This window comes from Erythrolamprus reginae, chromosome 1, assembly GCF_031021105.1.
Source record: "Erythrolamprus reginae isolate rEryReg1 chromosome 1, rEryReg1.hap1, whole genome shotgun sequence".
Classification (NCBI taxonomy): Eukaryota; Metazoa; Chordata; class Lepidosauria; order Squamata; family Dipsadidae; genus Erythrolamprus; species Erythrolamprus reginae.
In genome coordinates, this window is record NC_091950.1 from 398450741 (window position 1) to 398474987 (window position 24247).

General features: G+C 44.9%; 2 protein-coding genes across 3 annotated transcripts in view; one reads left to right on the forward strand and one right to left on the reverse strand.

The window, feature by feature from the left end:
- Positions 1 to 1195: 1195 nt before the first annotated feature.
- SUMF2 (sulfatase modifying factor 2) overlaps positions 1196 to 24247 on the forward strand; it is a 323736-nt gene continuing 300684 nt past the window's right edge. Inside the window, exons 1-9 of one of the 2 annotated variants that reach the window (XR_011557583.1) lie at positions 1196 to 1355; positions 4923 to 5076; positions 8993 to 9107; positions 9798 to 9842; positions 11016 to 11166; positions 12914 to 12969; positions 13917 to 14001; positions 16253 to 16418; positions 18592 to 19837. Coding sequence is in view for 1 of the 2 variants with exons in the window: in XM_070735137.1 (XP_070591238.1) it covers positions 1268 to 1355; positions 4923 to 5076; positions 8993 to 9107; positions 9798 to 9842; positions 11016 to 11166; positions 12914 to 12969; positions 13917 to 14001; positions 16253 to 16418; positions 18592 to 18700 (969 nt within the window). In the remaining variant the exon portion in view is untranslated. Of the gene's footprint in view, positions 1356 to 4922; positions 5077 to 8992; positions 9108 to 9797; positions 9843 to 11015; positions 11167 to 12913; positions 12970 to 13916; positions 14002 to 16252; positions 16419 to 18591; positions 20677 to 24247 lie in introns of those variants that run through there. The other variant, XM_070735137.1, reaches the window with a different exon arrangement.
- The window catches only part of PHKG1 (phosphorylase kinase catalytic subunit gamma 1), a 36594-nt gene continuing 35627 nt past the window's right edge, over positions 23281 to 24247 (reverse strand). The window contains exon 10 of the mRNA XM_070735133.1: positions 23281 to 23643. Coding sequence (XP_070591234.1) covers positions 23392 to 23643 — 252 coding nt within the window. The 3' untranslated portion in view covers positions 23281 to 23391. The remainder of the gene's footprint in view (positions 23644 to 24247) is intronic.

The following is a 24247-nucleotide window of genomic DNA, read 5'->3' on the forward strand; positions in this document are numbered from 1 at the left end:
CTTCAAATCTCACCACCGGCTCAAGATTGACTCAGCCTTCCATCCTTTGGAGGTGGGTAAAATGAGGACTCAGACTATTGGGCAATGTGCTGATTCTGTAAACTGCTTAGGACTAAAAGCACTATGAAGCAGAATAGTATAGAATTCTTTATTGGCCAAGTGTGATTGGACACCCAAGGAATTTGTCTTTGATGCCTACGCTCTCAGTGTACATAAAATAAAATATAGATTTGTTAAGAATCATGAGGTTCAACAATTAATGATTGTCGTAGGGGTCAAATAAGCAATGAGGAAACAATATTAAAAATCTTACGGAAACAAGCAACAATAAAACATAATAAAAAAAATAAATGCTATTGCTATCAGAATGGAGGCAACCACACAAGACTGAATCCTTCCTAACAAGATTACCAACAGTTCAATGCTGAAAAATTATATTAATGTAATTAAAGTTGCAAAAAACTGACTAAGGATTAAACCAGCTTTAACTGGAGGCTTTATTTCAGGCAAATGCAAGTACAGTATGTATGTATGTATGTATGTATGTATGTATGTATTTGGTTTCTATGCCGCCCCTCTGAAGACTGGGCGGCTTACAACATATAATAAAAACAATAAATGACAATGGCAAATGCAATTAATTAACTAAATAACTGACCTAAAATCCCTAATATTTAAAATAATCAAGGGGGCAGTGTGAATCTCTGGTCCCCAGATTATACTCTGCATTGCTCCATTTACACCTGAGTCAAGTGTGAGTTCTTAAAAACCGGTTAATAAAACGAGAATTTTTACAGGGGTCTCCAAACTCGGTTGCTTTCAGGCTTGTGGACTTCAACTCCCAGAATCCCCCAGCCAGTAAAGCTTCCAAGCAAACCTGGCTGGGGAATTCTGGGAGTTGAAGTCCACAAGTCTTAAAGCAGCCGAGCTCTATTTAAAATATAATAATGTTTATATCGTCAAATAAATGCCATTTCTGAGACAAAAGATCCCGATAGCCAAGATAAAAAGAGTTTGTCTCTTCCTCCGGGTTTTAAGACCAGCACTAATTCGAATAAAAAGAGGGAGAGGAGTCCTCCCCCCCTCCCACTCCAAAGAAAAAATCCGAGGAAAAACCAACCGTTTGCGAAATGAAGGAAGTTCGCAGCTGCCCATCAACGTGGGTGTCTCTTGTCGACCCCGGAAGCAATCGCCCTGCCCTGCTGCTTCGCTGCAAATTGCTGCCAAAGGGGTGGGGCGAAAGGATCGCCTCTCTTCTCCCGTGTCAATGTTCTTCTCTCTTGCTTTGCTCGCGAGTTGGTTGCCCGCCCTCTTGTCTCCCTGGGTGGTGACCGGGAGCCATTCGGAGCGCCCCGGTGAGTCCCCGCGGCGTCGGCGGCTTCTCCTTTTCCCTCCTGGGGTGGAAGCTTTGGATTAGATTCAGAGGTCTTCAAACTTGGGAACTTTAAGACCTGTGGACTTTAACTCCCAGAATTCTCCAGCCAGCTGGCTGGAGAATTCTGGGAGTTGAAGTCCACAGGTCTTAAAGTTCCCAAGTTTGGGTTAGAATCTCTCCTTGTGTGCAAGCAGGGTGCTAAACATGGAGAAGACCTTTCTTCTGGTTTTGCCAGAAAGAATTGAGGCGGGGGGGGGGGGGGGATCCGTAGATTTTTTTTCTTGGAGCACTCATATACAATGAGCCCACTGTAGTAACAACACCAAAAAAGCACTAAGAGTTGTTAATGTAGTCTTACCTGGCAATATTACACTGCTAATCGAAGCTTACAAACCATTTGTTAGACCAATTCTGGAATACAGCTCACCTGTCTGGAACCCGCATTGCATATTACAGTGTTTCCCAACCTTGGCAACTTGAAGATATCTGGACTTCAACTCCCAGAATTCCCCAGCCAGCGAATGCTGGCTGGGGGATTCTGGGAGTTGAGGTCCAGATATATTCAAGTTGTCAAGGTTGGGAAACACTGGCATATCAGACAATACAATTGAGAGTTTCCAAAAATATTTCACAAGAAGAGTCCTTCACTCCTCCACTCGCAACAAAATACCTTATTCCAAAAGACTTGATTAGACAATTTACAACTACGTCATCTCCGATCTGATCTAAATGTAGTTCATAAAATTATAAAATGTCCTTCTGGTTAATGACCACCTTCAACTGCAGCAATACATGAGCAGGTCATAGATTCTAACTAAATGTAAAGCGCTCCAAACTCGACTACAGAAAATACAACTTCAGCAATAGGTGATCAATACCTGGAATGCACTACCTGACTCTGGTTTCTACCCCAAAAACTTTAACCTTAAAATTGTTTATAGTCAACCTCTCTTTCTAAGATGTCTGTAAGGGGCGTGCATAAGCGCACCACTGTGCCTCCCGTCCCTGTCCTAGTGTCCTATTGTCCTCTTTTATTGTCACTTTTTACTTATTAGGTTTATACAAACTACTACTATTCTATACATGTTTGACAAACAAACAAACAAACAAACAAATAATGGAACTTGCTTCAGAGGTAAGCGTGCTTAAGGGCTGTGCCTGTTGAATTCTGATTAAAATTAAAATGAAACCCATCAGCAAAAAGTTTCAAATGCACAACATACCATTATCATTTCCAGATTTTATTTATTTTATTTTATTTATTTATTTTATTTATTTATTTATTGGATTTGTATGCCGCCCCTCTCTGGAGACTCGGGGCGGCTAACAGCGGTCCTTGGAAGAAGCCGATTATCTAGGTCCCCAGCAGTCGGGCTTCAGGCCCGGTTACAGCACGGAAACCGCTTTGGTCGCGTTGATGGATGATCTCTGGCGGGCCTGGGACAGGGGTTTATCCTCTGTCCTGGTGCTCCTCGATCTCTCAGCGGCTTTCGATACCATCGACCATGGTATCCTTCTGCACCGGTTGGAGGGGTTGGGGGTGGGAGGCACTGTGCTTCAGTGGTTCTCCTCCTACCTCTCTGGCCGGTCGCAGTCGGTGTTAGTGGGGGGTCAGAGGTCGACTCCGAGGTCTCTCCCTTGTGGGGTACCTCAGGGGTCGGTCCTCTCCCCCTTGCTATTTAACATCTACATGAAACCGCTGGGTGAGATCATCCAAGGACATGGGGTGAGGTATCATCAATATGCCGATGATACCCAGCTTTACATCTCCACCCCATGCCCAGTCAACGAAGCGGTGGAAGTGACGTGCCGGTGCCTGGAGGCTGTTGGGGCCTGGATGGGTGTCAACAGACTCAAGCTCAACCCGGATAAGACGGAGTGGCTGTGGGTTTTGCCTCCCAAGGACAATCCCATCTGTCCGTCCATTACCCTGGGGGGGGAATTACTGACCCCCTCAGAGAGGGTCCGCAACTTGGGCGTCCTCCTCGATCCACAGCTCACATTAGAGAACCATCTTTCAGCTGTGGCGAGGGGGGCGTTTGCCCAGGTTCGCCTGGTGCACCAGTTGCGGCCCTACCTGGACCGGGACTCATTGCTCACAGTCACTCATGCCCTCATCACCTCGAGGTTCGACTACTGTAATGCTCTCTACATGGGGCTACCTTTGAAAAGTGTTCGGAAACTTCAGATCGTGCAGAATGCAGCTGCGAGAGCAGTCATGGGCTTACCCAGGTATGCCCATGTTTCACCATCACTCCGCAGTCTGCATTGGCTGCCGATCAGTTTCCGGTCACAATTCAAAGTGTTGGTTATGACCTTTAAAGCCCTTCATGGCACTGGACCAGAATATCTCCGAGACCGCCTTCTGCCGCACGAATCCCAGCGACCGATTAGGTCCCACAGAGTGGGCCTCCTCCGGGTCCCGTCAACTAAACAATGTTGGTTGGCGGGCCCCAGGGGGAGAGCCTTCTCTGTGGCGGCACCGGCTCTCTGGAACCAACTCCCCCCGGAGATCAGAACTGCCCCTACTCTTCCTGCCTTCCGTAAACTCCTCAAAACCCACCTTTGCCGTCAGGCATGGGGAAACTAAACATCTTCCCCTGGGCACGTTGAATTTATATATGGTATGCTTGTGTGTGTGTATGTTAGTATAGGGGTTTTTCTTAAATTTATAATATTTTAATTAATTGGATTATGTATTGGATTGTCTTTTCACTTGTTGTGAGCCGCCCCGAGTTTTCGGAGAGGGGCGGCATACAAATCCAAATAATAAATAAATAAAATAAACAATAAAGCAGTGTACAATAGTAGTCTGATATTAGAAACAATTAAAAACCCATTAATATAAAAAAAACCAAACATACATACATACATACCATGCATAGAATTGTAAAGGCCTAGGGGGAAGAGGATCTCAATTCCCCCATGCCTGACGGCAGAGGTGGGTTTTAAGCAGCTTACGAAAGGCAAGGAGGGTGGGGGCAATTCTAATCTCTGGGGGGAGTTGGTTCCAGAGGGCCGGGGCCACCACAGAGAAGGCTCTTCCCCTGGGTCCCGCCAAGCGACATTCTTTAGTTGACAGGACCCAGAGAAGATCCACTCTGTGGGACCTAACTGGTCGCTGGGATTCGTGCAGCAGAAGGCGGTCCCTGAGATAATCTGGTCCGGTGCCATGAAGGGCTTTATAGGTCATAACCAACACTTTGAATTGTGATCGGAAACTGATCAGCAACCAATGCAGACTGCGGAGTGTTGGTGTAACATGGGCATATTTTGGACAGTAAAAATGCAGTTTGACTGCTGAATGAATGATATTGATAGCTTTTAATTAAAAATTTAAGATTGTTTTTTAAGGTATTGGATTGTTATAATTGTTTCCTGTTTTTTTCTGTACATGCTGTGAGCTGCCCTGAGTCCTCGGAGAGGGGTGGCATATAAATCCAATTAAATAAATAAATAAAAATAAATTATCCTGGGATGGGTATATTTGCCTTCATTTTTTGTTATTCCCTAACATTCTTGGTGCTAATTTTAATTCTTCTCTCAGCTTTCTCAGGGAAAGATGAAGGTACAGTACAGCTGCCTGGTGGGAAACTGGAAATTAGAGCCAACACTTTGGATGGTAAAAATGAAGACAGATCCCTCAGGACAATCAAACCATTCATTATGGACAAGTATCCAGTCACCAACAAAGACTTCAGGTAACGTTCACATCCCACCTTTGCTGTACACAGTTTTTGACTGGCAGTAATTTATTTATTATTTATTTATTTATTTATTAGATTTGTATGCCGCCCCTCTCCACAGACTCGGGGCGGCTAACAACAGTGAAAAAGACAATATAAACAAATCTAATATTAAAAGTAATTTAAAAAAACCCAATTTAAGAAAAACCAATCATACATACAGATATACCATGCATAAATTTTATAAGCCTAGGGGAAGGGAATATTTCAATTCCCCCATGCCTGACGACAGAGGTTGGTTTTTAGGAGCTTACGAAAGGCAAGGAGGGTGGGGGCAACTCTGATATATGGGGGGAGTTGGTCCCAGAGGGTCGGGGGCGTCTCAGAGAAGGCTCTTCCCCTGGGCCCCGCCAAACGACATTGTTTAGTTGACGGGACCTGGAGAAGGCCAACTCTGTGGGACCTAACTGGTCGCTGGAATTCGTGCGGCAGAAGAGGGTCCTGGAGATATTCTGGTCCGGTGCCATGAAGGGCTTTATAGGTCATAAGCAACACTTTGAATTGTGACTGGAAACCGATCGGCAACCAATGCAGACTGCGGAGTGTTGGTGTGACATGGGCATATTCTGCATGATCTGAAGTTTGCGAACACTTTTCAAAGGTAGCCCCATGTAGAGAGCGTTACAGTAGTCGAGCCTCGAGGTGATGAGGGCATGAGTGACTGTGAGCAGTGACTCCCGGTCCAAATAGGGCCGCAACTGGTGCACCAGGCAGACCTGGGCAAACGCCCCCCTCGCCACAGCTGAAAGATGTTTCTCTAATGTTAGCTGTGGATCGAGGAGGACGCCCAAGTTGTGGACCCTCTCTGAGGGGGTTAATGATTCTCCCCCCTCAGGGTGATGGATGGACAGATGGAATTGTCCTTGTGAGGCAGAACCCACAGCCATTCCGTCTTATCAGGGTTGAGTTTGAGTCTGTTGACACCCATCCAGACCCCAACAGCCTCTCATACTTAATAATTCAAACATTTTCACTACCATTTTGGATTACATTCACAACTTGCAGCTTTCTAACAATTCTAGGTCAGCCCTTCAACGTAGACCAGAGGAGGAAACAAATTTTACAGGAACTATACACTACTTCGTTAGGAAACCTCTCAAAATTTCAACAGCACAGTTCATGCTGCAGCAAACGATTGTGGCCGGATACTTTTGTGGACTAGAATAATCCACTTCTTCAAATGCGTGAAGGGTTGTCTTAGCAGGGTGGTGTAAATAGAGTGCAGATTTGGCGATGGAGTGTTAGGGAAGGTGAATTTCTGATACGGCTATTGTGTTTCGAACTCCAATTCGGGAGCAATGTATTTAGTAGCAAGAAAGAACAATAATATACTCAGTGTCAATCTTCTGTCTGTGCAAATTCCTTCACACCCTGGATTTCCTGATTGCTTTATTTTCAGAATATCATTAGGAAAAACAAGACATAAATAGTGTGAAACCAGTGTTGAATGAGAAAGGGCTTAGTGCATTGTGGATAGTTGTAGATCATCTGTTCCTGCAGTCTTCTTTGGGTCCCTCAAAATTATGTCCTGACCTAAGATATTTGCAAACACCCAAATGACAACAATGCACTTTCCCACGGATGTTTTATGGGAGTAGAAAGAACTAGACATATCATACACCAGGGGTCCCCAAACTTTTTACACAGGGGGCCAGTTCACTGTCCCTCGGACTGTTGGAGGGCCGGACTATAAAAAAAAACGATGAACAAATCCATATGCACACTGCACATACCTTATTTTAACGTAAAAAATCAAAATGGGAACGTACTATTTAGAAGGAGGGAAGAAGTCTGAAATTCATATATGTTTATGTTTTGTTTTTAATTTTCTTTTGTTAACATCTGATTGGTTATACAAGGTTTTCTTGGTTTATAGAAAAATATATAAAAATATTTATAGAAAAATATATAAAGAAAGAAGAAAGCACTTTGGCATAATGGTTAAGTTAGAAATATAATTGGTGTTGTACTTTTTGAAGGAACATTAAGGAGGGAATTTAATTAAAAGAAAAGTATGTACCTGGATCACAACATTAGAAAAAAAACTTTTGCAACTTTTTTGATGATTGATATTAGTTACTGACAAAATACTGCATTTTATTCAGGGAAAATTAGATGGTACATTGTATTGTTTGAATTTATGTTGAGAGAATTTTTTTTTTAAATTTACACCGCCCCGCCCCCCAAAAAAGTCCTTCCTTCCTCCACCCCTCAATTCATTTCATTCTTCCTTCCTTCCTTGTTCCCTCCATTTCTTCTTCTTTCCGTCCCTCCCTCCTTCCCTCCTTTCCACTTCTCTCTTCCCTCTCCCTTTTTTCCCTTCTTTCTCATTTGTTTTGTTTCCCTCTCCCTCGTTCTTTCCCTCCATCATTTTCTCATTTTTCTCTTTTTCTCTCTCACATTCCCTCCCCCTCTCACTTGTTTTCTCTCCCTCTCTCTCATGCTTTCCTTCTCTCTCTCTCCTTTTCTTCTCTCTTCCTTCCTCTCTTCTTTTTTTTTCTGCCCTGCAACGCGCCGCGAGCCAGTCGGCTGCAAGCAGAAGCTCCAAGACAGTGGCACCGACGTCGGGTTGCAGTACATTGCTGGCGCTGCGCTTGGGTACAGGGCTGGCACTGGCCCGCTGGCTGGGCCGGGACGGAGGTGCCAGCCCCATGCCCAGCGCAGCGCCAGCAATGTACGGCGTCCTGCAACACATCAAGCCGCCGCCACCGGTGCCTTGCAGCCAACCGCCCCACCGCCGCCTTACGGCTACTGCTCAGTGCCCTCCCGCTCGACCCACATTTGGCGGCGCCACCTTCGCGGCTTGCCCTGCTGCCCCGCGCCCGCCAGAGCTGCCCAGTGCAGCCGAAGCCCGGGGCGGAGTAGGCAGTGGTGGCTGCTTCAGGCCCGCCCCCAAGCTAAGCTTCCTTTGGCTTCCTTCGATGCAAAGCTGCAAAGCTCACCTGCCGCCTCGAAGGAAGCCAAAGGAAGCTCAGCTCAATGAGGACCGGGTGTTGGTCCCTTGAAGCTGCTGCCGCCGCCGCCCACCAAGGAGATCCCTTCGCCCGAACGGAGGAGGCGGCGGCGGGCTCAAGGGACCAAGAGCCGGTCTTGTTTACTGCCCCCTCCAGATGTTCTTGCAGGGCTTCCAGGCTCCCCACGGGCAGCGAAGAAGCAAAAAAGCAGCACTCTCCCGCTCTCTCTCTCCCTCTCTTTCTTGCGTTATTTCTCTCTCACACTACCTTTCTATGTCTTCCTCTTTCTCTCTCTCTCTCTCTCTCCCTCTCCGCAGCAGACCCCCCACACGCCAAAAGTGCCCAAGCGCGCGCAAACCTCACCGGTGCAAAAAAAAAAAAAAAGCGGCACTGGAGGGACAAAGACGATCTGCAGCTGAGTGTCTGGAGGAGGAGGAGGCGGAAAGCCAGGGGGCGGGGAGGAAAGCAATTGGCCAATTTCTTTCTCAGAGGAACTGTTGCTGCTCTGCCATAGGGTGCTTTCCTCCCCGCCCCCCCTGGCTTTCCTCTTCCTTGCCACCGCCAGACGCTCGGCAGCAGAGTGGAGATGAGATTCGGGAACTTAGTATATTATAGATGGTAAAATCTCGTATGCTGCCGCGGGCCGGGTAAATGACCTCAGCGGGCCGCATCCGGCCCGCGGGCCGTAGTTTGGGGACCGCTGTCATACACTATGTAAATGTATAAAAGTGACAAATGAAAAAACAGGGCACTGTCAAATCCAGTCCCCACTCCAGGTGATTTCAGCACATGGTTATCAAATCCCTTGCACCCTTCTCATGCCAGAATTTTAAAAGCGGAAGACCTCAGCAACAAAATTTTTGAGAGATTTCCAAAAATGGGTGGTTTGCAAATCAATTCTATCTTTTTGGGCACAGGGAATTTGTGAAGGACCAAAAATACAAAACGGAAGCCGAGAAATATGGCTGGAGTTTCGTCTTTGAGAATTTTGTCCCGGAAGAACTTAAAAAGAAAGTGACTCAAAAACTGGAGGTAAAGGGCCACTTTTCAGCATTTGGGAGAAAGGGATGGTGTTGATCAACCTGTCTTGCATTCCAAACTTCAGAACGTCTTACATTTCATATATTACTCAGCACCAATTTACATTAGTAAATGGGTCAGTCAAGTATTGGGAAATAGTTTGAGTGTCAAGAGGGAGAGAAATGACAAGTAATAAATTCTAGGAAACTATAATTGGAACCTGAACTGTCATGAAGTGAGTTGATCTATATCACTCAATGTAGCTTCTGCAGCTTGATAGAAAATGAGAACCTTTCAGTCATCCTGCCTAAAATTTTGTGATCTGAAATCTTCAGACTGCAAAGTATAACTTTGATTTCTTATTGTACATATCTTCTATTGCTTCTTAGTTTGGGAAGCCATGTCTGTATCTTTATTGAGCAACAATTTCAGCTTTAGTGATCTCAGCAGCCAATATTACCACACTTTCCAATGCATTTGAAATCATAAGGGCTAGCACCATCATTTTCTTTTAAAATGGACTTTTTCAGGAACTGAGATCTGTGGCGAAGTTTACACCATCCTTCCTTTGAAAAGGATTGTCTATCCAATGTTATTCTAAAAATGGGGAACAAATGTGTGTTATTTTGGTGAAGAAGGGAACAGATCGTAATTGGGATTTTTTAATTGTTGATTACATTCTACTTTTATTCTTCCCTTTAGTCTGCACCATGGTGGCTTCCAATTGAGAAAGCATTTTGGAGACAGGTGAGTCTTTACTAGAGGACAAAGCAATATAGTTGTTATCAGAGACATGATTTGTGTACCACAGTATTGATTTAGTGAACTGTACTGGATAGAGGATAGACTGAGCTGATATCCAAGATGCATAATAACATTAGTTGGGGACCTCTCTGTAACATGCCAGTAAAAAATGCACCAAATGTTTTTTCTAGCACTAGATAATCTACAGTGCCCTTAGATCGTATCTACGGGCTCCCCAGATGACATCTGAAATTTAGTCTTTTTAAAAAGGGGGAGAGGGGAATATCAGGAGTCTACCACATTTTGTGAAAAATTGGAAATTTTTTTAGATTTTAATGAGATTTCTAGTAAGAAATTATATGGTATTTGTGTTTCTAGCTGAGTGTGCCCAAGATCTTACTTAGAGCAGTGTTTCCCAACCTTGGCAACTTGAAGATATTTGAACTTCAACTCCCAGAATTCCCCAGCCAGCAAATGCTGGCTGGGGAATTTTGGGAGTTGAAGTCCAAATATCTTCAAGTTGCCAAGGTTGGGAAACACTGACTTAGAGGATGAGACTAATGATGTCTTAACGTAGTTTGAACCACTGAATTAATTAATTTGTCTTTGAATGTTTGGCACCTGAAAATGTTAGCAGACTCTGCCTTACAGTAGCTTTTTAGACATGGAAATTTAATGTCCGGATTTGAGAGAACCAGAAAATCCCCAAGGGAATGGATGACTCCAAGAAACTAGTTTGGTCTATGATGGAGAGGCGAGATCACAGTTGGGTTTCGATTCAGTTTGTGCAAAAAGCAGTTATAAACTCCTTGGCATATGCAGATGTTAGATTGGCTGAGCATATGAGGAAGATATGTGAGCCTTGGTGGCACAGTGGTTAGAGTGCAATACTGCAAGCTGCTTCTGCTGACTGCTGGCTGTAGTTCACCAGTTCAAATCTCACCCCCTGCTCAAGGTTGACTCAGTCTTCCATCCTTCTGAGGTGGGTAAAATGAGGACCCAGATTGTTGGGGTCAATAGGTTGATTCTGTAAACCGCTTAGAGAGGGCTGTAAAAGCATTATGAAGCAGTATATAAGTGCTATAATGCTATAAGATCAGAGATTTGCAAGACAATCGGAGAGCCTTTTCAAAGATAACAGTGCCTTAAATAACTAGAATCCTTTCCCATCTTCAGCCTTCAGGTCCTGGATCCAGCATCAAAGACAGGCTGGACTACCCAGTGTTGCACGTGAGCTGGAATGATGCTCAGGCTTTTTGCAAATGGAAAGGAAAGAGGCTGCCAACCGAAGAGGAGTGGGAGTTTGCTGCTAGGGGAGGCCTGGAGAGTACGTAAGCAAGGAACAAAAATGTTTTTTTAGATCCATCACAATATCATTTTGAGCAGTAGTTCTCAACCTTTCTAATGCCGCGACCCCAGTTCCTCATGTTGTGGTTCGCCTGGTGCACCAGTTAGGGCCCTATCTGGACCGGGACTCACTGCTCACAGTCACTCATGCCCTCATCACCTCGAGGTTCGACTACTGTAACGCTCTCTACATGGGGCTACCTTTGAAAAGTGTTCGGAAACTTCAGATCGTGCAGAATGCAGCTGCGAGAGCAATCATGGGCTTCCCAAGGTATGCCCATGTTACACCAACACTCCACAGTCTGCATTGGTTGCCGATCAATTTCCGGTCACAATTCAAAGTGTTGGTTATGACCTATAAAGCCCTTCATGTTATCGGACCAGAATATCTCCGGGACCGCCTTCTGCCGCACGAATCCCAGCGACCGGTTAGGTCCCACAGAGTTGGCCTTCTCCGGGTCCCGTCGACTAAACAATGTCGTTTGGCGGGACCCAGGAGACCCAGAGGGAAGAGCCTTCCCTGACCCTCTGGAACCAGCTCCCCCGGAAATCAGAACTGCCCCCACCCTCCTTGCCTTTCGTAAAGTTCTTAAGATCCACCTCTGCCGTCAGGCATGGGGGAACTGAGACATCTCCCCCGGGCCTATACAGTTTATACATGGTATGTTTGTGTGTATGCTTGCTTTTAATAATGGGTTTTTTTGTGTTTTTTAAATTATTAGATTTGTTCTTACATTGTCTTTGTTATTGTTGTGAGCCGCCCCGAGTCTACGGAGAGGAACGGCATACAAATCTAATAAATAATAATAATAATAATAATAATAATAATAATAATAATAATCATCATCATCATCATCATCATCATCATAAGTCTAGCACCAATTTTCCCAAGAGAGCTTTAAGCTGATTGGCAGGAAGGTCAAAGGGACACCCTGCTGTAAACACCTGATTGGTTGAATTGGTTGAATTGTAAAAATATGTTCCAAGGCGCCAGAATAGAAGCTTCGGTTCCTAACACCATGAGAAATTTGTCTTTTCCCATGGTCTTAGGCGACCCCTGTGAAACGGTCATTTGACCCCCAAAGGGGTCCCGGCCCCAGGTTGAGAACCACTGATCCAGAGCACTGTTTCCCAAACTTTTTCCTGCATTACCCAAAATCCATTATCAGAAAGTCCTTTTTATCTGGTGTGGGTAAAACAGTTTAAGTCACTTTAAATATCTCTGTCAAAATTCGGTAATGGATTTGTATGTTAGCCAAAGAAAGCCACTTTTATCCAATTTGGTGTAATTTACCAGATTTGGGAAGCACTGATGTAGATCAAGACTCTTGCCCTATTAATCCAGGCAGGCAGTCTACAGTAGTGTTTTTCTATGAACAGCTTTAGATGTGTGACTTCAACTCTCAGAATATCCCTGTCAGAATTGGGCTTTTCCTTCCCTTTGCAGAGTGGAGAGATTGGAGAGAAAAATATTACAAGAGAGTAAGCAAGCACACAATGGGCATATACATAGAATACAGTTGCACCAATAGCCCCTAAGCGTGCTATCCAAATAGTGTATTTAGGGATTTAGATTTTAATAATCCACATATTTTTTTAATGTTTGATATTAAAGATAAATAGTTCCAGGGTCAATGGTTGAAGGGAGGAAATTGGTATGTTTAGAATTGATGGTGTGGATTGACATTACTATTCTAATTTATTTTTTTTCTTTATTTTTTTGATAGACAGATTGTATCCTTGGGGAAACAAATTCTTAGCCAACCGCACAAACCTCTGGCAGGTAAGAGAATAAAACTGGAAACTTTTTAAATTTTTATTTTAGGAAATAAAAAGTTAGAGTATGATGAAAAGGACAAAAATGGTTAAAGAGAAAATCAAAGCAAGAAAAAAACCCATTTTTTTAAAAAAAAGGCAGCAATAACCAGGAGATAGATTGTATGTATATGTGAATGAATTCATTTGTAGTTTTGACAATCAATAGGGATTTGAAATACCCCTATTTAGTGTTGTATATACTCCTGGTCAGTTGGAGGATGGCAAAGAGTTTGATGACTCTGATACAGATAGTGTTTATGAATTAGTGGCAGGTCCTGGGTTACAGGTGTCAGAACAGGTGTGAAGCCAGTCACAGGACGTGGCTATGAGTCCAGACTCCAGTGAAGAAGAGACAGATAATCGATGGTTAAATCCACATTTCAGAAGGGTCCAAAGGCGCAGGGAACAAGTGTTAGGGAAGATATATTAAGGGAAGGAAGGGGTTAATTACTGAAGTGATTTATTCGTCCCGTCCGGGTGCCAGCGGGGAACAACGGCGGAGTTTTCAATGTTGTAAATCCATCATGGACATGTGCCGGTATGGCTACGAAGTAAGTTAGTTATTCTCTGCTATTTAACAGCTGTTCTTAGTGCTTTGAACTATGCTGCATAGACATAAATCTTAAGATAAGGGAGGAGGCCTGGAGGAATGCTTTGGTGTGCTATAATCGTTAAGAGAGGAAGGAATTTAGCTGCCTGTAATGCATTTTGAATACAAAGGAGAGGAGAAATAAAGATGGGAGTTTTTGTTTATGAAATCCTGCATTCAGTAAGCATTATTTCCAATTTAACTAAAGTTCTAACCAGAATGAACTATGAGACACACACACAAACACACACAAACATAGTTTGGAGTTGTTGTCTTTTATTTACCTTGGTTGTTCGCATATGTACCCCCTTTTCTCTGCACAGGGCAACTTCCCTAAAGTCGACACAGGTGAAGATGGCTTCCGAGGAGCATCCCCAGTGGCAGCATTCCCTCCTCAGAATAACTATGGTAAGATTACAGGTCCTAGTCGTTGGAACTGGTCAGTCCGTGGATGCCAGTGTGGAATAGGAAGCATTTTAAATAAAGGTTCTTGAAAGTTCAAGGTTTTAGTCCTCTCTCTAACAAGCTAAATTGTCTTCCTAATTCATACTGTAGTTGCATTTTTCAAAGTTCTGTGGATAATATAGGTGGATCTTGCTTAACGACTGTCCTGTTAAATGTCTGTTCAAAATTACAATGGCTCAAGAAAAAGTAGCTTTATGATTAGTCCTCACCGTTATGGTTGTTGCGGTATCTAGTGATGGTCTGCTACTGGAACGGTAAGATCAGGGGTGGGCTGCTACGCGGATGGGTGGGAACGCAGTGGGGTAGCAAAAATGAACCTCCACCCCAGAATATACAATTTGCATTAAAAGATGTTGAAAGAAAATGCAGGGCATCCTGCATAACATAAGCCACACCCACAATGGTAGTAAAAAATCTGGTAGCCCTTCACTGGGTAAGGTGCTATGTTCCGCTAACGATTTTGGACATACATGCACAGCTGCGCGCCCCAACATGCGCATGCACACCACTGTGAGAGATTTGGCTGCTGCGCATGTGCAGCAAGTGAACTCCTGTGTAAAGAGGTCTTAAGCATAAAACGTATTAGGAAAGACTTAATGAACTCCATCTGTATAGTCTGCAGGACAGAAGGAAAAGGGGGGGACATGATCGAAACATTTAAATATGTCAAAGGGTTAAATAAGGTTCAGGAGGGAAGTGTTTTTAATAGGAAAGTGAACACAAGAACAAGGGGACACAATCTGAAGTTAGTTGGGGGAAAGATCAGAAGCAACATGAGAAAATATTATTTTACTGAAAGAGTAGTAGATCCTTGGAACAAACTTCCAGGAGACATGGTTGGTAAATCCACAATAACTGAATTTAAACACGCCTGGGATAAACGTATATCCATCCTAGTATAAGGGCAGACTAGATGGACCATGAGGTCTTTTTCTGCCGTCTATGTTTCTAAGACACACACGTGAATGAGATTTTGCCAATTTTTGCCTATTTTTTGCTTCTGTGCATGTGCGGAAGCAAAAATAACCGTGAAAATCACCAAAATCTTGCGCACACGTCCTCACATGAATTTTTCCTTGCTGCGCATGCCAAATCCCATGCCAACAGGCGTGCATGTGCCTGCCGGACATGTGCTTTCCCACGATGGCCTTGGAGGGCGCACCGGTAGCGCCGAAGACAGCTGGCCTTCCCTGGCAGTATCCCGTAATCACACAACATGAGCGAGATTTTGGCAATTTTTTTCAATTTTATGCTTCTGCGCATGCGCGGAAGCAAAAATATCTGCAAAAATCAGTATCCCATGATCACGTGATCATTATTTTTATGCTTCAAAATTGATTTTTGACAAGCAGAATCAATGGAGAACTTGGCAGTAAAATTACAAATTGTGGTTTGCATGATGTCAAATAATTAACTTAATGGACGCGACATAAATCCAACATAGTTACATGGGTATTTTGCTTGTTGACAGAGCTGCTGGTCCATATTGTAGCTGCTATGCAAAGACTACCTGGATTGGGACCTTTGTTCCAGGCCAACAATTCATTCATTCATTCATTCATTCATTTATTAAATTTGTATGCCGCCCCTCTCTGCAGACTCGGGGCGGCTCACAACAGCAACAGAAAAACAGTGTAAAATGCAAATTCAATAATTAGAAAGCTAAAAACCCATAATTTAAAAAACATTCACACAGCATACCATACATAAACAGTATAGGGCTGGGGAAGATATTTCAGTTCTCCCATGGCTGACAACAGAGGTGGGTCTTAAGGAGTTTGTGAAAGGCAAGGAGGGTGGGGGCTGTTCTAATCTCAGGGGGGAGCTGGTTCCAGAGGGTCGGGGCCGCCACAGAGAAGGCTCTTCCCCTGGGACCCGCCAAATGACATTGTTTGGTCGACGGGACCTGGAGAAGACCAACTCTGTGGGACCTAATCGGTCGCTGGGATTCATGCGGCAGAAGGCGGTCCCGGAGATATTCTGGTCCGATGCCATGAAGGGCTTTGAGTTTGTGATAGGTATACAGGTTTAGTTCTAGAAAATATGCCAGCATCGGTTTTTCAGAAATGTTGTAGATACGTTTGTCAACCTCTTGACTCATTTCCTTTCTATTCTTCCAAGGCTCATATATTTCTCTACAGGCAGATTGGAGGCTTCCCCAAGTGAATGACTGTCTTTGCTTTGTCTGTCACAGGCTTATACGATTTGCTAGGAAATACTTGGGAATGGACGTCCTCAGAGTATCGTCCAGATGGCCCCGCATCCCGCCAGCCGGCTCAAAAGATGCGGGCCCTGCGAGGAGCATCCTGGATTGATACAGTGGATGGCTCTGCCAATCACAAAGCTCAGGTGACAACCAGGTATGCTGGCAGGGGACCATCTTATCAGCATCTTCTCCTTTGGAATTTAAAACTTATAGCAGCCATCCGTCAGACAAAACCAACAGTGCGCCATTGTGTAGCAAGTCCCGCCCCTTTTGCACATACGCAGAAGCAAAGACACGCTGGGTTGCGAGCGCATTCAAGCTAACCGAAGTTGCACATGCAGTGCAGCAATTGCTGCCAGTGCGCCATCCTCTAGCGCAGTGTTTCCCAACCTTGGCAACTTGAAGATATTTGGACTTCAACTCCCAGAATTCACCAGCCAGCAAATGCTGGCTGGGGAATTCTGGGAGTTGAAGTCCAGATGTCTTCAAGTTGACAAGGTTGGGAAACACTGCTCTAGAGAACCAGTAGCAACCCGCTATTGATCCCTGTTAAATAAACATTTAAATGTACATTGATGTTTACCGTGGCTTAATAATAACAATTTAATAATAATAATTTATTAGATTTGTATGCCGCCCTTCTCCGAAGACTCGGGGTGGCTCAAAACAACATAAACAGTGTACAAATCCAATTTTTAAAAATACAATTTAAAACCCTTATAATAAAATGATCACACAATTCAATCAAACCATACAGCAACCTTGACAATTGGGGGGGGGGGTCAATTTCCCCATGCCTGGCAGCAAAGATGAGTTTTTAATGACTTACGAAAGGTGAGAAGGGTGGGGGCAGTCCTAATCTCTGGGGAGAGTTGGTTCCAGAGGGCCGGGGCCGCCACAGAGAAGGCTCTTCCCCTGGGTCCCGCCAGACAACATTGTTTAGTCGACGGGACCCAGAGAAGGCCAACTCTGTGGGACTTAATCGGCCTCTGGGATTCATGCGCCAGTTGGCGGTCCCGGAGGTATTCTGGTCCAATGCTATGTCAGGCTTTATAGGTCCTAACCAACACTTTGAATTGTGACCGGAAATTGATCGGCAGCCAGTGCAGGCCGCAGAGTGTTGATGAGACATGGGCATATCTGGGGAGGCCCATGATTGCTCTCGCGGCCTCAATCTGCATGCTCTGAAGTTTCCGAACACTCTTCAAAGTAGCCCCATATAGAGAGCGTTGCAGTATTCAAGCTTCGAGGTGATGAGGGCATGAGTGACTGTAAGCAGTGACTCCCGGTCCAAATAGGGCCGCAACTGGTGCACCAGGCGAACCTGGGCAAACGCCCCCCTCGCCACAGCTGAAAGAGGGTGCTCTATTGTTAGCTGTGGATCGAGGAGGACGCCCAAGTTGCGGACCCTCTCTAAGGGGGTCAATAATTCCCCCCCCCCCCAAGTAATGGACAGACAGATGGAATTGTCCTTGGAAGGCAAAATCCACAGCCACTCCATCTTGTCAGGGTTGAGTTTGAGTCTGTTGACACCCATCCAGACCCCAACAGCCTCCAAGCACCGGCACATCACTTCCACTGCTTCACCGACTGGACATGGGGTGGAGATGTATTAGTTAATTGTATTATTTATTTATTAGATTTGTATACCGTCCCTCTCCGAAGACTCAGGGCGGCTAACAACAATTAAAAAAACAATGTAACAAATCTAATATTAAAAATAATCTAAAAACCTCAATTTAAGAGACCAATCATACAAACAAGCATACCATGTATCAATTCTATAAGCCTAGGGGGAAGGGGAAAAAAATTCCGTTCCCCCATGCCTGACAACAGAGGTAGGTTTTAAGGAGCTTGCGAAAGGCAAGGAGGGTGGTGGCAACTCTGATATCTGGGGGCAGCTGGTTCCAGAGGGTTGGGGCCGCCACAGAGAAGGCTCTTCTCCTGGGTCCCGCCAGACAACATTGTTTAGTCGATGGTACCCGGAGAAGGCCAACTCTGTGGGACCTAACCGGTCGCTGGGATTCGTGCGGCAGAAGGCGGTCCCGGAGATATTCTGGTCCGATGCCATGTTAATTGGGAATTCTTTTTTAAACTCACCAAGTGTAAAGCGACTAAATGAACTAAAGCCCATTTTCCCTACTTCGGCATTTTTCAGGTGTATTTAGATTGCAACCCCTGGAATTTCCCAGGCAGAATTCTGATTATAATCCTAAAACATGGGAAGAGAAAATATTTAGGAGGATTGAAGCAGCTTTAGATTTGGGCCAAAGGAGGCCCAAAGGAGACTTTCTGCTAAGACAAACTTTGTTCCTCTTAACCCATAGGATGGGGAACACTCCGGATTCTTCTTCAGACAACTTGAGCTTCCGATGTGCCACCAGCCTCGTCAGGCAGCCAGTGCAGAAAGATGTCAGCAAAAAGGCTGAACTCTGAAGCCAACATTAAACTCTTCTAAAAAGACCCAGATCTTTTCTCCTATGGAGATGGGTCAGCCTGCGTCTTCGCTGGCCAGACTTTGGGTATTTTTTCCAAGGGCAATATTAATGCTTGAAAGCTAAAAAATGAACAAAGCCTTTCTACTGGTTGTAACTGTAATACAGATAATGCATTGTTTGATATTTGCAGATTACTGGTTTCGTTCTGGAACAATGCTATGCAGGAAACCATTGTGCTACCTAAAGTGAGATTGGCTGGGCTCATTTATTTCTCTAAGCCAGGGATGTCAAACTTGATTTCATTGAGGACCAAATCACGGTTGGGTTTGACCTCTGGGCTGGAGTGGGTGTGACCAGGGTGGGCCTCCTGCAACCCTCTGCTAGTGAAAATGGAGCTCCTGGTACTCCGAAGGTCCGTTTTCACTTGCAGAAGCAAGCCACTCCGTTATTTCCAGGGAAGCCCTGGTGGCCAAATCTAAGCACCCTGCAGACAGATGGGGGTTCCACTTACCGACTGCTACCAATACGTCCTCTTGGATGCGCGTGCGCCCGTCAGCGCAAGATTTGGTTTTTGTACTTGTGCGGCAAGCAAACTCTTGCAGGATGCTTTTGCGCGTGAGATTTTGCCAATTTTGGCAGTTTCTTTATTTCTGCGCATGCAGAAAAATCACTGAAAATCAGTGAAATCTCACACGCGAGAACGCATGCGCACAAACCAAATCTTGTGCGTGCACACATGAGCACCCATCGGGGGCACGGAGATGCATGTGCATCTCAATTTCTGCCCCCGGAGCCCCGATCCCAGCCGTATCGGCTTCAGCCCATTACTGCCTGCGGACCTTGAGTTTGACACCCCTGCTCTAAGCCATGTACGGTGTTTACTTTTGGTATGGCATTTTGAATAAACCTATCTGATAAGATTTTCCAAGCTATAACTTCAGGCCAGCATGTTGTGTTCGTTGATTAATTTAAGAAACCATAGTTAACAGAGTCATGGTTTGGCAGAATGAGCAACCTTTTTGGCCCTCACTTTGGCTAGGGGCCGCAAGGGGCATGGTGAGGGTGCTGTGACCTCACTGGCACACCCCACACCCTTTTGGGGGGAAATATTGCTTAAACCAGTGTTTTTCAACCAGTGTGCCGTGGCACACTAGTGTGCTGTGAGACATGGTCCGGTGTGCCGTGGGGAAATTAAACATGGGTCCCCAAACTACGGCGTGCATGCCAGATACGGCCTGCGAAGGCCATTTATCCGGCCTGCCGCCAGCCACCTCCATCCGAACATAAACATTCCCCTCACAATCCCTCCAGCTATCAGCGACAGGAAGAGTGGAGGCACAGGGAACGCTCACTGACCAATCACCTTCTAGGATTCATCCCGACCACTAGCGATGAACCAATAGTAGGCCGCCTCTCATCCACACCCAGGAACGCCCCCGCTCGGGCTGCTGCGCACTTGTCATTGTGTGGCCGCGGCAAGTAATTGAAGCTGCTACTCCTCCCCGTGGTCCCGATTTCTAATCCTGGTCAGGACTGGAGGTAAATGTTATTTTGGTTGGTGTGCCCCAGGATTTTGTAAATGTAAAAAATGTGCCATGGCTCAAAAAAAGGTTGAAAATCACTGCCTTAAACCACTGTTGGCATTCTCCACACAACAGTGTAAACCAAAACCAAATCATATTATAGTTTAGTACTATGTCATAGTCCAGCCACTAAATTCTTTGGATTTTGAAATCCCTTCCAGGAAATGCGTATGACTCTCCCATCTCCTCCCCTCCCCTCCAGCACAAATATTCAGTAGTTTTTAAGGATCATGGACAATTTGGGATGAGGTTCTACCAACTTTGGAGGAAATTTGAGAGTCCACATATCTCAATTCAATTGATTTGAATAAATAAATTTATTGTTTGTTAAATATTTTTTTAAAATCACGTTTTTATGTGCAGGTGCAATAAATAATAATTCCGTAACACATCTATGTGGAATCTGAGTCATGACAACTGGATTTTTTTTTCTTTTTGTTGGTTTGAAACAATTTTGTTGCTTATCCAAGTAGAGGTCTTCTAGTCCACCTCCTGCTCAAGCAGGAAACCTATACCATTTCAGACAAATGGTTGTCCAATCTATTCTTTAAAACTTCCAGTGTCGGAGCACCTGCAACTTCTGGAGGCAAGTCGTTCCACTGATTAATTGTTCTAACTTTCAGGAAATTTCTCCTTAGTTCTAGGTTAAAGTTAAAGTTGTTTAGGGGGACTCCATACATGTCCTCCAGGACGGGTTGGAGGACGTATACCATATTTCTCGGAGTATAAGATGCACCTTTTTACTTCCTAAAAGATGGTGGACATGTTGGTGTGTCTTATACACCAAATAGAGCAATTGTTGGCCTCCCAAAGCCCTACCCCCATCCCCTTTTTGTGGAAAATGGGCCCGTTTTTGGTATAAAATGGGGCGGAGAGAGTGTCTGGGAAGCCTGCAGAAAGCTCCTGGGGATGAGGAAGGCAAAAATGCCCCCATTTTTGTAAAGGAGCGGGTGAAAAATGGCCCATCCTAAGATAAAATACAAAAAATAGTATAAGGGCAGACTAGATGAACCATGAGGTGTTTTCTGCCATCAGTCTTCTATGTTTCTATACTAGTGTAGCAGAAAACCTTTTACAACCGTGTACACTTCTGCAAACAAAATGTCTCCTACGTCTTACTTTCGGGGGATGCCTTACATTAGGCAATTCTACGACCTCTCCTATGTCTTACTTTTGGGGTGTTGTGGTTAGCTCTGGCCCAGCTCCTGCTCCAAGGACTGTGGATGTGGGGGAGACATCCACATGCCGCAGGCCTGTTTTGCTCCCGGTGGAATCTGCTGATGAAGGCTCCTCTGAAAATGAGGCCACCTGTGGTTGGGTGGGGCTGTGCTAATTAGTGAGGCTGCTATAAAGAGCAGCCTGTGGGTTTGGCCATTGTGGAGGATTATCTGCCTGCTTTGCTGACTTCGACCTTGGTGTGTTGCTTTTTCCCCCGCCTTGAAACTAAAGCAGAGCAAAGTGTGATTCACTTTGTGAAAGAAGGACTGTGAATTGCCTCACAGCTGCAAGCCAAATATCTCAGAACTGATAAGGGACTTTTGTACCAATTACCAGTTTGTTTGGAGACGAGTGCTCTTTGCTATACAAAAAGAGGGCTTAGTTTAAGTGAATTTTCGTTATAAAGAACATTGTTTTGAATTTTCAAACGTGTGTGTGTCTGAAATTTGTATCTGACTTTTTCGGGAGGATTCTGCCAGAGAGCTCGACAGAAATTGGGGTGACTTATTTTTGGGGAAACAGGGTAAGTGAATTGTGCCTGATTTTACTTTTTTTGCCATGGTTGTTAAGCAAATCACTACAGTTGTTAAAAGAACTGGGCTTCCTCCATTGACTTTGCTTTTCAAAAACTGTCTGGAATTGGTTATCACATTACCCGGCTATGCTGCAACCATCATAAATGTATTTATTACATTTTATTTATTCAATTTATATGGTGCTCACTTCACTATCCAAAATGGTTGACTGGAATTTTGGTTACCTGACGGTAGGCATATTGTGGTGGCTGTAAGTGCCAGGACCAAGTCACTTTTTTCAGTTCTGCTATAACTTCAAACAATTGCTTAAATGAATGGTTGTAAATCGAAGGTTACCTATAGCAAGTAAACAAAAATACCAGATCCAGTCTAGACCTCTGGCTGACTGCAACCAACAACAACAATAATAACAACAATGCACTTAATAAAAAGGCATCCTGGTTAATATTTTTTTGCCTCTTCTTACAAACTATTTTCACCTTACAAACCCACCGCCGCCACTGGGATGCCCCGCCTCCGGACTTCCATTGCCAGCGAAGCACGCGTTTTTGCACTGCTGGGATTCCCATGAGGCTCCCCTCCATGTGAAATCCCACCTCTGGACTTCCGTGTTTTTGTGATGCTGCAGGGGAATCCCAGCAGGGGAACCTCAGTGAAATCACAGCATCGCAAAAACACAGAGGTCCGGAGGTGGGGTTTCGAGGACTTCGGTGTTTTTGGGATGCTGCAATTCCACTGATGCTCCCTTCGCTGGGAAACCCCACCTCCGAACTGCCAGCGAAGCGCTGGTGATGCTGGGATTCCCCTGCTGGGATTCCCCTGCAGCGTTGCAAAAACAGAAGTCTGGAGGTGGGGTTTCCCATGGAGGGGAGCCTCAGGGAATCCCAGCAGTGCAAAAACGGGCGCTTCGGCTTGCAAAAGGGGTGAATTTTGGGCTTGCACGCATTAATCACTTTTCCATTGATTCCTATGGGAAACATTGTTTTGTCTTACAAACTTTTCACCTTAAGAACCTCGTCCTGGAATCAATTAAGTTTGTAATACAAGGTATCACTGTATTTGGCTTTACACTTTGTGATTTCATTTCCATCTTCATTGGCTAGGCACGAGGATAGGCAAAGTTGGCTCTTTATGACTTGTGGACTTCAACTCCCAGAATTCCTGAGCCAATCATGCTAGCTCAGGAATTGTGGGAGTTGAAGTCCACATGTCATAGAAGAGCCAGCTTTGCCTACCCCTGGGCTAGGGAATTGTGGGAGTTGAAGTCTGCACACGGGTTGGGGCCACGCTCAGCCCAATTTGGAAGATGCCAAAGGCTGTCTGTTCTGTTTTCTTCCTGGAGGTTTCGGGAATCAGAGAAGTTCCTCTTCGGCAGCCAAGCTGAACAGGATGGCTTTGGGAGTGTTTTCAAAGAGGGCAGCTCTGTTTTGAGCTTCTCCTTTCTTCACCCAATGGCCATAGATGCGGAAGGCACAAGCATCAATCAATTTCCGGACCGGCTTCAGCCCATAAGGGTCTCGCTGCAGGACATCCTGGGTGATCGGCTTGATGTTGCGGTAGGTGAGGTAGATCCGAACTGAGGCCAGGACCGTCAGGCAGATGACCTGGGAAGAGATGCTTGTTAGTCTGGCTTCTTCTTAAAAGTATACCTGATTAGTTTGTGATTCTTTGTCTTTTCTTGTCAAAGGATGCATTAATTCACCGGAATGGACCACTGCCAATAAACATACATACATACATACATACATACATACATACATACATACATACATACATACATAACATATTTTTGCTGATAACGAACAGGAAGGGAGTCTACTACAGATCTATTTTGGGCTTATTTGCCTTCATCAGGTAGCCACACCCTTACTGGGATTTGAACCTGGGCCCACTGCCTTGTAAGGCAGAGGCCTTAGCCTTTAGGCTATAGGCTCATTTCCTGTATCAGCTTGTATCAGAGAAGGGTTTTCTATCTATATATAAGAAATAAAGGGAGGGAGACTGGTATAGATATATTTCGAGATTTTTAGCTTTCATCAGCCAAGCCATTCCCTTCTAGGATTCGAGCCTGGGCTGCTTATGCCTTGCTTTGCAAGTTTGGAAAATATGGTTTGGTGTCTGGGTGGCCCTTGGAGTGGGGCTGAAAAGGCAAAAAGGAGCAGTGAGCTCCCTCCCATTTTTGGGTATGCCGAGTGACTCGACAGAAAA